Here is a 15047-nt window from a genome sequence, read left to right as displayed (position 1 = left end):
TATAATATATATTGTTAAGCTATGGTTACATTGGGCTCGTTGGGGTTAAGTTTGAAATTCTTTCAGCGATCCATCACAAGCACGAAACGACCTGATCCAGACACTCGGAAAACCCCATAGAACACGAGGCAAATTCCACCAAGGAGCAGTAGGTGCCTTCAGTGTTTACAATAAACAAATATGCCATAAATGTACAATTTAATGCAAAAAAAAAATTGTTTACCTATGCAAACTTTTTTTTACCTAGGTACTATGCAAACACGATATACAGACCCATGGGTGAGTAAGTGGTGAACTGGTGTGAGGTGGTGGTAGTGGGGGTTGTGGTGGTGGTGGTAGGGGTGACTAGGGGCAGCCCCAGGGGCCGGGCCGGGTACGAGGGCCATGCCCACCAAGGTCTGAGGGCCGGTAGCCGCCTCCTAACATGCGGGGCACAACCACCCCTCCACCCAGATTATTTCCCCTTCAACTGCCGATATATCCCCTATATTCACTCCATTTCCATCCACTACGGACCTAGCGGGTGACGAGAGGAGTGCCAGAGGCCAGCAGGCATAAGCCAGCGCCTCTCACAGCCTCAAAAAGCCCAGAGGAACACATGAAAGCCTTCTGTACCCAAATAAACAGAAGCGCGTGGCACAAAACGCCGTGTGCGCGCCTAATATTTACTACGTGTCTTTCCCGCATTTTACCCCGCTCACCACCCCTTATTTCACCCCCAATAGCTGCTTACCCTTTCTCCTCGCCATCATGGGGCATATTCCTGCCTCTCGGTCCATTGCCACCGCCGGGGTGAGCCATCATATCACGCCATGCAGTATCTTTCTTCATCCTCACTGTACGCCAAACATGGAGTCTGAAGCACGCGTCCTCTCCCTAGATGGCGCCAAACACGCAACAATTTTCACAAATATTTGCTGGAATAAAGTTATTTCTGGATATTCTGGCACCTGCCAGCCGTTTCAATTACAAAACAGAAGGCTTCGGATAATTTAAATATATTTCGGAAAAGTATTTGCAGGAATTAGAAAACGAGAAAATATGAAATTCAACAAAAGAACCAAGAGAAACACTTGAGTACGCAGGAGCGTACAAGGGTACGCCACGATCAATAATCAACCATGTTCCACGGGATTTACGCATTTTACCCCATGAATTACACCTGAAAATAGTTGTAATACATGCAGGCTGTTGCGTTTCTTACAGCGGCGAGGGATATATTTAAAATAAATAGGCAGTCACAAGTTTGGAACGTTATCAGCTTCTCTTCAAATTCAACGTCTGATTTATGAGAAACAACTACGCACCCATGCTTTATCGATTTATGCTAAATGTCCAATGGCAAATTTAAATGTATACGTTAAATACTTGCTGATTTTAAGCATTAATTGGATAAATCCGGTCTATCGAACTGCAGTTCCTCGATTATGGTCAAATGGGCAATTCATATAATTAAGTCTTAGTTAAGATGATGATTTAAAAATAAATTACAAGTTTAATTAATTTGCAAAATAAACAGCACTCTTGATTTAGTTTAATCTATTTATCATCTGTTTATATATGAAGCTGTAAGTGCTGTCATGCGTTCGTCATTCAACAGCTTATACGCTTTCCTTTATTGTCCTAAATTATTTACAATTAAAGAGGCGGAATTACAACGAAAAAACAGCATTATATAATTAAGAAAAACTAACGTTATTATAACTAGTTTTATAAGAGATCTTATTCAAATATATATCAATCACATATCAATTACGCTAATTAACCTTTATTTACATTGCAATTTGCAAAGTTCATATTTACCTTAAACGGGCGTTCTATAATTTTTGACTTTGTATCACATTGTGTGACGGATTAAGTAATGAGTTGATGAGTTGTGAATGAGCCGAGTGTAAACAAACTCGGCTGCCACAACCTGAGCACCACGAGTCCGTCTCCAAGACAGACTAAGGAGATCCCAGCCTCTTTTTATGGACATAATTAAAAGCACGAATGTATTCTAATCAAATAATCGCCAAAGAAATTAGTCTAGCAAAGACGTGTCAGTCGCCATAACAGGCGTATATCTGCCTGTGGCCCGTACAATAGGCCTAGTATATTAACATCAAATATGTCTCGGCTTATCATTAAGAATCTGCCAAAGCAGGTAAGGTTTCACAAAATACAATGGGTCCAGACTATTTTGATACTCGTGTGTTCAAGCTTTGTGAGGCTTGGTGGTCCGACTTTGATTGCAACAATGTTAACACAGCATGCTATGTTAATATTAACATGTCTCATAAGGACATAATAATTTACCTGAGGGCCACTAACACATTAGTGGCCTCGACGAGGACAGGAAGCTGGAGGCTTGTCAAAGGTCTCCCCTACCTATTTGTCCTCATTTTTTTCCTAGCTGGATTTTAAAACTCCAGTGTTTTGGCATTTACAGCTTCTGCAGGTAGGCAGTTCCATGGGTTTATCCTGTGGGTGAAAAAAGCATCTCCTGTTCTCAGTCTCATTATGTCTTGTTGAGCTTGAAGCCGTTGCAAGTTTTTTGTTACATCTGACCTTTTGAAGAAGCTGTCTGGATCAACATCCTCCAAATTGGTCTATTTCAAAAGTTTTAATGAGATCCGTCCTGTCATGCCTGGTTTGCAGTGTTAATAGCCCTGAGACCCTCAACCATTCCTGATATGGGAGTTGACTTAGATCTGGAATGAATGCATTCCAGATGCACTTCCACAGGCATCTGGATCCATGATCCAGATGCCTGTGGAAGTGCATGCCTGTGTACACCTTATGATCTGTGTAATTACACTTAAGTAATTACAAAGATGGTAACTTTATTCACAGTTGGGTTCACATACAGGAACCTTTTCAGACACTTGTGAATTAGCGTGTAGTAGCTATCTTCTAAGATATGATTACTAAAAGAAAACATGAATGCTCAAAATTCTGTGTCCTGTGGCTTTAATAAATGTTTTTTTTGTACAGCAACTATTCAACTACTGTACTGTTCTTCTGTATATTTTGTTAATAAAAATATTTATTAGAATTTGTTGTACTTATAAATTGAGAATATTAATGAACATAATTTTACTTTGACTCTGCCTGGGCATTAGTTTATTTGGAATAAATACTTACAAAAATTAATTACTGCTGCTCTATAACATTTCCAAAATATTTAATTTGGGTTCACTTAGTTATATTTTGCATTTACAGTGTATTAAATGTATAAAATTTGTCTCAATAAAACATTTCACAGACTAACATAATTTGTAATTCTTAATTGATTTAAGAAAAAAAAATTGTGGACATTGCAGTGGGTCTTTGGGTTATATGTGGTTATCTTGAGGTTATCTTTAGACGATTTTGGGGCTTAATGTCCCTGTAGCCCAATCTTACGGGAAGCTGCCCGTAACAGCTGTCTAACTCCCAGGTATCTATTTACTGCTAGGTGAACAGGGGCAACAGGGTTAAAAACTCTACCCATTTGTTTCCGCCTCCACCAGGGATCGAAACCGGAACTTCAGGAGTACAAATCCAAAGTGCTGTCCACTTAGTTGTCAGGCCTATTTATAGAGGTAGCTCCTATTTATATCCACCCAAACTCATTCATATGTTTGAAACAGTCAGGTGATTCCACGTCTTTTGTGTTATCCATTGTTACGGCCTGTATGAGCCAGTAACCGGGTTCTTTCTGCATAATGTGTCTTAAAGCCTCTTCTTCTATGATCCCACCCCAAGTCAATGGCAAATTCAAGAATTGGCAGTAGCAAGTAATAGTGCAAGGAATAAAGGGGATAAACAAGAAGCAATTACACCTTCAATATATTATCTATCAAAGTATAACTACACTTATGTACACAGTGTCGCTTTCACCCAGGACACACAATATATCTGCAGTGTTCTTCAAATCCCAGTGAGTTCACTATCTTCGAGTACACGTCGTCCACACTCGGTGGTAATCACCAGCGAGTTCACCTTCCTCAATATGGGCCAGTTCACACACCCTGTCATGATGTCCCAATACTCCACATCTGCTCTCCAGAAACACCCTGGCAGAAGTCTCTAGCAACACGCTATCAGCACTTCTCAGCAGACGGCCACTATTGTCGTCTTGTAACTTCTATTGGCCAAATCCCGGGCACATCAGTCTACTGTACATAACACTGCCTAAGTACTGTACAACAGCCAACACACTGCTTACGACTGACAGCAGTCACTTGTCCTCTTGGGAACAAGTCAGGAGTTCTGGACTGCCCAAGGTGAACTGATTTTCACAGTGCAATAGACTCTTCACATCACCTCTGATCATAAAAATCATTAGGCAGACAGAAAGTATACAGGGAGAACATAGGATGACAATCTTTCAACAAGGAACTGAAATTGTTATCGAATGCACAATCTAGATGTCACTGATATTGTTACTTCACTCACCAGAGGTCGTCATCATTGACCTCACCTCCTAAGAGAGGTATGAAACAGGAACCTTTCACAGACACCACACCTCCGCCAACAGATGGCGTTGTCTTTGTCTCAATGCCTTGGAGTTGGAGTGTAGGTCCATAGATGGCGCCAAAATCGCCACTCCTCACTCCAGCAACGGTGTTGATACCGTAACATCCAGTAATATGTTCCACAAATCAACATCCCTGTTTCCAAACCAGTTTTGACCCAAGTCTTTCCTAATTCTAAATTTATCCAATTTATATCTATTGTTTAGTGTTCCATTTTGTGTTGGTATATTTAATACTTTATGATACTGGGGTATTAATACCCAGAACTTGTCAGCTTTGAATACAACTTAAGAGAGAGAGACTACATCATTACATTTTACATTTTGTGAAAATGGAGCCATTTGAGAGTTCTAAATTTACATTGCACAAAATTTCTAATAATTTTATTAATAATGATAAAATACCTTTCTGAACTGTATATGCAGTAGTAAATATATTGAGGTTTTCGAAGGTATAGGAAAATGTATGTAATTAAAGAGTAAGTTGTGTAGCCTAAAATCATTATTAATAACACTTTTTTTTCCCCTGGACAATATAATTGTTTGCCCAAAATGCTTTGCGTAATAGTGGCTATAGGCATTGTATGTACTAGCTCTATCTATAAATTCATCAATGTTTTGTATCTCACTTTGTATGTATGTACTTTACCTGAATAAATATTTGTATTTGTAATTAAGGTGCACAGAAATTGTAGAAAATGTCAAACATCCACTTAGATCTGACTAAGACTGTTTGTACCCTATGCTGTAATCCTTTTGCATTATAGCTCACAGAATGAGTATAGCAAGTGATGCACATTACCTTTCTCACACCTATGCACGATAAAGATCCCAGTTCTTACCCAAAAATGCCCAGCATTTCCAAGTCGAGTAGGGTAGAGCGGGAACCTGAATGCGTATGGGAGAAGCATTCCCATGCCTGAAGCTTAAGCTCAAAGCTTAAATTACATTCTCTAGAAAGGCAAAGAATTAGAGTGACATGATAGAGGTATACAAGTGGATGAATGTACATAACAAAGGGGATATTAATAGAGGTATTAAAAGCCATCAACACATAACAGAACACGAAATAATGGGTGTAAGTTGGATAAGTTTAGATTTAGGAAAGACCTGGGTAAATTCTGGTTCGGTAACAGGGTTGTTGATTTGTGGAATATAATAGAAGTAAGATCCCTTAATTAACTCAAGCATATGTTAGACATACATACATACATATATACATACATACACACATACATATATATATTTTTTTTAAATCCATGAGCGACCGGTACTGATTACACCTATTTTCTGGAAATCAGGGACAAAGAGATACAAGCACCTGTCCAATGCACAAAGAAGACAAGTACAGTAGTAGTAAGGAGGGTCTACAAAGTAGATATGCTGCTGGTGCCTCCTGGAAGGCCAGATTTCACACATAATAATGAGTTAGTAATGTTATTATTCAGTATTCTATTACAGTATATATCATATAATACATTGCCCAATGGTGTCCCTTTGTATAAAAAGTTAACCACTTTTTTTTTTTCTCTCTTTCTCTTTCTCTCTTTCTCTCTCTCTCTGCTTCTATGCAGATTTTGTTGTGACTTCTACATTTTGGAGAATGTATATACGGCACTAAGCATGTGAAGTTTGAACAAAATTGGTCAACCTGTTAATCAGCCACAGGTGGCCAAGGTTGTGACATTTTATTTTGGCCGATTTATTTGCAGAGTTCAAACACTATTCTCTTTGTCTATTTAGCTTGTATTGATGAATGAGGACCAGATTAGGGCCTTATCACTAATAAATGGGTAATAAAGTTATTGCAATATATATGCTTCGTTATAATAACATGAGAATAAAGGTAACTTCAGAAGGCCTATTGGTCCATACGAGGCAGTTCCTATTTATATCTACCCAATCTCATATATATGTCTAACCTACTGTTAGACAGTTAAGGGGCCCAGTGTCTGTTTTTCAGTTATCCCTAACTTATCCCTATATTTTGTTTTTTGGGGGGTTATTTTCTTGACTTCATTTCAACACATATTTACCTACAACTTTCACATATTTGAGTACGAATGCCAAGCAATCTTAATTATAACTTACAAGTTGTGTCATAAATTAGAAGTACTATATTTATTGTCGAGAACTTTAAATGCAATTTTTCTTTATGAAAAATTTTCAACTTTGAGACCTAATAAAACATTCAGTTTCTGACCGATTCTCACCATTTTTACATATTATGTGCAAAGTTCTTAGTGCTAAGGTTTCTAGTGAATCGATTAGTCATAAAACCATAACATTTGGAGTTATAAATATTTTGCGTATAAATTTGGCACATATTTGGATGGCCACATTCAAAAAATGCTTTACAGTAAACTATACTCTAAAACAATAATTTTCAACTTGTTTTTTCTGTTCATGATATGATGTTGCTCCATAAGGAAAAGTTGGAGCATTTGACATGAAGATTATGCACAAAAAAAAAAATTGAGTGTGTATGAGGAAGTTTCTATGCACATGCCCTGGGAACCTTAAGCTAGATTTGACACAGTCTCGCTCTGTAGGGTGCAGAATGTGGTAGAGATGGAACAGGGAGCACTGATTTACAGGAGCTACTGTCTTCACTAAAACCAAAAGAATTAATGAAAAACGTACGAATATATTCCTGGCCAAAACAATGGCGAATGCAGAACATGCAAATCATACAATCAACAGTGAATACATTTATCCCAACTAAAGAAATTGCAACAAAACAAGTACCTACTGATGGATGTAATATAGGGTCCACCTTCTGTGATTGTTACATTAATGCTATCTGTTATAATCACCAATCAAAATCAACTTTCCCCTTGTAACAACTGATCATCTGAATATGGCACTGTTCACCACAACTGCTTGGCCAGATGACCCTTAGATACTTGTGTGACTCACTTGGGCCATTTGGTGTGGCAGTCTCACCACACAACTGTTTTCTTTTACATTCCACACTAAGCACTTAGTTTTCGTATTACTGTACTTTCTCACCTCTACCTTTAGTTGCCGACTGGTGATGATCAGGACTACACACTGACATACCCCCCTTCTCCCAGATATATCCCTAATGTTGAGTCAGCCACACGACTATCTCTGACCCTTTATTTGGCTGTGCAAAGGGCAGCGGTGAATCCCGGATCCACCTGTACTTCCATAAGTTCTCCTCCAGACAATGGCACCCTGTACTGTACTCTGGCAACTTCCCAAGGAAGTTATTTGCTGATGATGGCATCGCTTCCATGAGCACTTCATGTCAACCAAGAGTCTTCTGTTCTAGCCAAGTCACTCTCCTCTGAGTAGTCAAGGTGTAGTGACAACTGGCCTGCACCTCCTCGCCTCCCTTGCGAGTCAGGTGACCCCAGTATTGGTTGAGCCTTAATTGCTGTTGGCCTGTCACCCAGTAAGTACTGATTTAACCCGCGTCATTGGGTCGTTCACCAGCTTGTTCTCAGTACTTGTCCAGCCATTATGGTGGCTCCTTTGAAAGAAAATGGAGCACTCTACTCCAGTTAAGCGGATACTTTAAAGTTTCAATGGATTTTATGTTGGAGAATGACTCTAAATGTAGGTGCCTGAATGGAGGAGTGATGCTTGAAGGCTGCACCTGTGATAAGAGCACAATAAAGTACTGTTCACAGGATGAGTGGTGAGCACAGTGAAATACTGCTTGCAGGATGAATATGTAGTGCACAGTAAACTACCATTTATTCAATGACTATTAGGTGCACAGTATGGTGGCTATAAATTAGCCACCATTGGCAGCAGCAATCAATAAGAACTGTTTTGCAATAAACTTTAAGCAGCAAGATCCTGAGAAATACTGTACAGTACTTGTAATAAGGGAAAAAATCTTTTTATAAACAGGTTTTCTTTATAGGATACATTTTTAATTTCACTCATTGAAACTTACTTATTGCTTCAGTCTCCTTTTTAATGAGTTTCATTGATTGGCTTAACACTAAAAGATGTACAGTATTTGGAGTTTTGGGAAAGCTAATGAGCACTATTTAAGGGGGCATATTATTGTAAAATTAAAAGTGGTTCAATTTACTTATAAATTTATTTATGAAATGGTTATAGAAAGGGCTGCAGCTGGTCCAAGTTTCACCATCACACCCTAAACAGAAAAGGAGAAAAAAAATACACAACGAATTATGCAACGAATTTTCAAATAGTTTCAGGGAACACATGTGTCAACTAAAATCATTTCTATAACACTCAGATATTAAATTTAGCACATAATAAAGGATTCTAGTGATCAGTTTTATCAAAAAAGTGTTTAGTGCAATAATATAATTATTCAAAGTTACCCTTCTAAAAAATATGCAATATATGATATTTATAAATTTTTATAAAATCAACAAATAGACTTTGGACTAAAATGTCTACTACATTCTGTAGAAGCACAAACGCTACATATAAGGTGTAATTTGCATGTAAATTGATTAATAAATGAAAGCTCTGAAGTACTTTGAAGGTGTAAATTACTTTCCAGAGTAAAATAAAGATCCAAGTTCGGCCACCTGTAGCTGAGCTTGACTTCGACAGATTTCGTTCATAATTGGCACCCTTGCAGATAGGCATCCATTGAGCAAGGTGTGCAAGTTTCATGCAAATCCCTTGATAACAAACGAAAAAAAAAAATTGGCCAAAAAAAAAAAGAAGAAAAAAAAATTTTACATATAAATATATTGCACATACATATTACAATTATTACAAGAGTTTGTGCTTCTACAGCACATAGTAGACATTTTAGTTGACACATGTGTTCCCTGAGATTATTTGAGAATGTTGAACATTCGTTGCATAATACGTTGTGTATTTTTTTTCTCCTTTTCTGTTTAGGGTGTGATGGTGAAACTTGGACCAGTTGCAGCCCTTTCTATAACCATTTCATAAATAAATTTATAAGCAAATTGAACAACTTTTAATTTATAATGATTTATAATGATATGCCCCCAAATAACATTCATATAACATAGATATAACAAAATTCAATGATTTGTTTCCATTTTGAGTTGGTGTAGTTTTCGTTCACTTAGGTTAGGGCCTTGCTACATTGTTTTGAGGCGTGGGCATGGAAAATATGTTTGATATGATGAAATCTCTTTACAGGCAGGTTCTGGTAGTTGTCCTTCATACTATGGTTTAAAGTTAACAAATTTTGCTCAGTAAAATTTACCCATAGAGCTTGGGAAATACAGTAAAAGGGAATGGTTGTGATCAGATTTTTAATCATTTTTATAATGGACACAAAACTAGGAGTAACATGGATCTAATCATGTTTTTAATGGCAACGTATGAGATACATTTGGTACGTTCAAGATGCCAGTGCTCTCTAGAGAGTACTGCTGCACAATGACAGCCCCTTTCAAAGCTGGAGAAATTGCTGACCTGGAGAGCATGCAGAGATTCTTTACTGCTAGAATCCACTCAATAAAGCATCTAAATTATTGGGATCTACTAAAGAGCCTAAATCTGTATTCTCTTGAGTGCAGGCGGGAGAGATACATAATAATTTACACATGGAAAATAGTAGAGCGGCTGGTCCCAAACCTGCACACAGAAATAACATCACATGAGACCAGAAGGCATGGCAGGGTGTGCAGAATACCCCCGTTGAAAAGCAGAGGTGCAACAGGTACAGTACTCTGAAAGAGAACTCTATCAACATCAGAGGCCCGAGTCTGTTCAACATGCTTCCACTTCACATAAGAGGCATAACTGGCCGACCCCTCACAGTGTTCAAGAGAGAACTTGACAAACACCTCCAAAGGATACCTGATCAACCAGGCTGTGACTCAATATGTCAGGCTGCGAGCAGCCGTGTCCAACAGCCTGGTTGACCAGTCCAGCAACCAGGAGGCCTGGTCGATGACCGGGCCACAGGGATGCTAAGCTCCGGAAGCATCTCAAGGTAACCTCAAGGTAAGGCCTGGTCAGAGACCAGGCAGCAGATACATTGATCCTGAGAATCATCAACAGGTAGTCAACAGGTAGGCAGGTAGCATTAAGAAAGCCATTGAGCATATTTAAAATAAAATTCTATAGTTTATATTCATTTTAATTTTTACATGAAAAATATAGAAAATTTAGTAATAAATAGCCAAACATGTGAAAATTTCCTGAAAGCTGTACAGTATTTCACAAAATTTAGATCTGGTCTAGAATGATATAATCTGGATTATGGAGGTGTACTTGTGCTGTACTATTATCAGGAAAGCCGTATGATTGCAGGTGATTATAGAATGTAAGAGAAAGTTAATATTTTATAATTTTCTATTTCAGATTACGGAAGATGATATCAAGACACAGTTTAGCTTGAAAGGCAATATAACAGATGTCAAACTGAAGTATAAGAATGGAGAATTTCGGAGGTTTGGGTTTATAGGTTACGAGAAGCATGAAGATGCACAAGCTGCTTGCAATTTTTTTAACAATACCTTCATAAAGCAGTCCAGAGTCACTGTTGAAATTTGTCAAGATTATGGTAAGTTATTTGATATAGATCATTTATAATCACCTTAACATAAATTTTGAATATACTACTGCAAAAGTGTTTTTCTTTTGTTAAAGTAAATTGCTGTTTCTTTTATTTAAATTAATCCAAAAGTTAAAAGAAAGTACTGTAATTGTTAAAGATTAATTAACATGCCAGCCTTGGTAGCCTACAAATTAGTCATTTATGTTCAAATAGGTAAACCTCCAGTAAATCTCTCTCTTTGAGTTATGCTTGGATATGAATAATTATTACCATACTTTATTTATACAGAAACAAAGAGTGAGCAGTCATACATTTGTTTAAATATTGGAATTTGTGCCACTTGTGCACCTGTTCCTTAATAATTTGGTTTACTGGTTTTAATTTTAATTTGGTATGCATCCATCAGTCTGTGATGGACCAAAATAATTTGGTCCATCACAGACTGGTTTTAAAACATATTAATGTACTGTGCATAATTTATAATATTAAATTAGATATAAACAGTCAGTATTCACTACCAGTTCCTTAGCATGTTTAAAATACAGTACTGCCCGAAATGTAAAAGTGGTATTAAAAAGGAAAATACAACCCTTGGAGAGCTATAGAGCCTAAACAGAAGGCCAACACAACTCCTGGAAAATAAAAGCCAGAAAAAATAGGATAAACTAAAATCCTCAGAAGAATGCATGAGGTAACAACACAAGAAAGATCTCAGTCCCTGTAGTTACTGATATGTAAGCAACTCCAACTGCTTCATTCCCCTTTCGAGGGGAATGAAGGAGAATTTTTTATGGTCTTTAGATCATGTTCTTTCGTTTTATATTTGTCTTCTCATTCACGGGTGTGTACTTTACTTTGTTATGATTTCTTCATGGTTGTTTTCGTGTTTGCTCAGGGTTTTCAGTCTTATCAGCTTCAGTTTTCAATGTCATTTTAGGTGAAGAACAAGACTTTGGCGTTACTGAAGGGTCCTTTAATGAGTTTGCCTTTTTTCCAGGTGTTAGGGGTTCACGTCTTGGGTTATCTCGATGGCTGGGTGGTTTGGGTTCTAAGCAAATCTGTGTCTGCAAGCCAGGGATCTGGTTCTTCACATCTCACTAGGTTTTTTTTTTTCTTTTGTGAAAGTCCCTTTTGGTTCCAAAGTAGGTTTGGACTTTATTGGGCCTGGTCTGAGATTCTTGGTTGGCTTTCCTTCCAGTCACCTGCATTGCTGCTCTACTTGGATACAAATCTCCAGGCTGGTGGAGGATTGTCTCTGGGTCATTCGTCATTTGCTCAAGCAGCTGTGTGGGAGTCTGAACTTTGCCTGCATGGTGTATCCTCTGGTCAAGGTCTAGCTCTGAGCACTATACTGTACTGTTGTCTTTGGTTTTATACCTTTTGCCATCACTGAGACTGTTGGGTGCCGGTTCTGTGGGGATCTTCGATAGCTTCTGGTTTGTCAGTTTTCCTTCAGGCTTTTTGGGGTTTTCCCATGACATGGTATATGTCCCTATGATATATGGTATATGTCCCTATGATATATGGTATATGTCCCTATGATATATGGTATATGTCCCTATGACATATGGTATATGTCCCTATGACACATACCACCCTCTTTGAGCTTCGTCATCCACCTTCACTCGGGCTGCTCCCAGGTGGTTGATTGTCTCAATTGCTGGGGGGTTGTTTTAGTCTCTTCCCTTGTGAGACAGGACTCTATGGGTAGCTCGTCTTCTGGATTTTCTGGGTTTGGCTCACTTGCTTCTTGTGTTTGGGGCATGTCCAACCATAGATGAATCATCCTTTGCAAGATGTTCGGCTACTCCAAGGTAGACCGCTTCATGTTAATGGCTCCTAATTTATGTGACCCCATTCCCTGATTGTAAGACTTACAGTGGACGCCTTTCATCTAGACTGGGGTCCATGGCAGTTTCTTTATCTCTTTCCTCTAATTGGGTTGTTGCTTTAAATTGTGTCTAGACTGGAAACATTCTCTAGCAAAGTTCTCCTGTTGGCTCTCTTTTGGCTGGCCCAGTCATGGTTTCTGTCTTTTTGGCCCCACTGCACAGATCCACATCATTTTCTGCAGCTCCACCACTTTCAGCAGGAAGGTCCAGATATGTTTCTCAATGGTCCGTGGCTTTCTGGCTTATGTACAAATTTGGAGTGTTTTATTTGTATACTACTATTTATGTGGTCCACAGGCAGCTGATCTTTGGGTATCTCACCTTTGGTTTTGGGATGATGACAAGGTTTCTTGGTGCTTATTCCATCTTTTTCACTATCTTCATCTATTGCCTTCAGTTTCTGTACCTGTAATCCTTTTATTTTTGTTGTGATTATTTATGATAGGCTTGTAATGCGCTATACTGTTACCTCATATTGTTCAGCCTTGGTGTAGTTGCTGCTGTTTATATTTAGTGTTGACGTATTGTTGGCCCTGTTTTACAAGTTGTCTTGGGCAATTTTTCACCTCCAGCTATCTTACGTGCCTCCGTAGCTTTCTTGATCTTTGGACAAGGTTTTATCATCACTCCCTTGGTTTTCTGCTTCCCCTTCAGACCAGGATTATTTCTTAAAGGCTTTGCTTCTCTTGGCCCTTACCTTCGATTGTTGAACTGGGGAGTTTTATGCTTTCCTTGGGAAAGTTGGGGTTTTACTCTTTTTGGTACTGGGGTAATTTTCTTCACTTGAAGCCGCCTTCAAATGTGTCCTCATGGCCATGAGGACACACTTGAACAACCACAAAGGAAGATTGACAATGAGAAAGCAAGAGACAAAGAGCATAGAGAATAGCATAAAATTCTGCTGTGAAGATGCTAGTCTCCAGAGGTAGGCGACACATATAAGTGTGGTCAGGAAAAACAACAGAGTAGCCTACACTGTCCTCAGACTTAAACCCATCGGTGAAGATGGAAACGGAGCAGAAGTGTGAAGAAAAATGTTCAAGGAAAAGGCGTTTAAGAACCGTAGGAGGGGTAAAAGCTTTAGTGATGCAGGTCAAGGAAGAACAAAATTTAGGAAGGGGGACTCGCCACAGGGGCAAGAAAGGAACAATACGAGGAGAAATATTAGAAATATGAACCGAAAGAGAATCCTGTAGGCGAGATGTACTACCCTCAAGACATGGTTTTCCATCCTCCCTGAGCCAGTAGCGCTCCATCTGCTGGTTGTACTGTCTTAAATTAAACATTGGGAGTTACCGATATGCTATCCAGAAAGGCGCATTTCATTACCCCCTAACTTATTGTTTATTTAAAAAAAAATTAGATTTTTTAATTAGCAATACATACTGTATGTCTATATAGGCTTGTATAGAAAAAAATATTGTTTTGTAAAGCTCTACTGAACAACTGCCATTTATATTTTCAGGAAGTGATCAGAAACCTGTTTCTTGGTCAGAAAAGAACAAGCAACGTAAAAGTAAGGATGAAAAGAAGCTTCTCGATAATGTCACTGAGAGTGAAATTGATGCTAAAAAGAAAAATAAGAAAGACAAACAGAAAAGCAGTAAAGTGTCTCTGAAGGAACAGTTGTTGGAGCAATATGAGGCTGATCCTGAATTTAAGGAATTCCTAAGCATTGACGAAAAGGGATTAAGTGAAGGAGCCATCAATGCTTCACAAGACACAAACAATGAAAGTGTTGGAGATGGAACAATAAATGTAGAAGAACAGAATGAAGAGGGTGACAAGGAAAAAAAATTAGCTTTTAAAAAGAATATTTCAGATTTAGATGTAAGTTAAATTTTGTTTGTTTGCATTACTTTACAGTACATTATCTTATTATGTTGTTATTAGGTTAAAGTAAGATCCAGCTGTGTCCATAGAACATAATTAGGCACAGTCAGGGAGGACAAAATATTGGGACTAGTGTCACAGGAAACATTTCAACTTATCCATGAAGGGTGTGCAATACAATATTTATTGTCACAGGTGTTTGTGGTGGCAGAGCTGCTATCCAGAGTATTGGCCTTTCAGCCAGATTCTATCCTCCATGCATGCACTTTATGGTACAGACTTTTGTAGTCTTTAACTGTGGCTGTTGCGAGTTAGC

The 15047-nt window shown here is 38.3% G+C and overlaps 2 protein-coding genes across 16 annotated transcripts in view; one reads left to right on the top strand and one right to left on the bottom strand.

The window, feature by feature from the left end:
• Window positions 1-899, bottom strand: part of Hrb27C (Heterogeneous nuclear ribonucleoprotein at 27C) — an 87006-nt gene extending 86107 nt beyond the window's left edge. For 4 of the 15 annotated variants that reach the window (XM_045750283.2, XM_069303046.1, XM_069303043.1 and 1 more), the window contains exon 1: window positions 274-617. In XM_045750283.2, coding sequence (XP_045606239.2) covers window positions 274-386 — 113 coding nt within the window. In that variant the 5' untranslated portion in view covers window positions 387-617. Of the gene's footprint in view, window positions 1-273; window positions 621-733 lie in introns of those variants that run through there. The other 11 variants (XM_069303045.1, XM_069303044.1, XM_069303048.1 and 8 more) reach the window with 8 other exon arrangements.
• A 977-nt stretch (window positions 900-1876) lies between these two features.
• The window catches only part of LOC123763221 (probable RNA-binding protein 19), a 39499-nt gene continuing 26328 nt past the window's right edge, over window positions 1877-15047 (top strand). The window contains exons 1-3 of the mRNA XM_045750281.2: window positions 1877-2146; window positions 10811-11012; window positions 14364-14728. Of these exons, the coding sequence (XP_045606237.1) occupies window positions 2111-2146; window positions 10811-11012; window positions 14364-14728 (603 nt within the window). The 5' untranslated portion in view covers window positions 1877-2110. The remainder of the gene's footprint in view (window positions 2147-10810; window positions 11013-14363; window positions 14729-15047) is intronic.

This window comes from Procambarus clarkii, chromosome 49, assembly GCF_040958095.1.
Source record: "Procambarus clarkii isolate CNS0578487 chromosome 49, FALCON_Pclarkii_2.0, whole genome shotgun sequence".
NCBI classification, from domain to species: Eukaryota; Metazoa; Arthropoda; class Malacostraca; order Decapoda; family Cambaridae; genus Procambarus; species Procambarus clarkii.
Note: the sequence above shows the minus strand (reverse complement) of the source record. Positions and strands in the feature narration are given on the sequence as shown.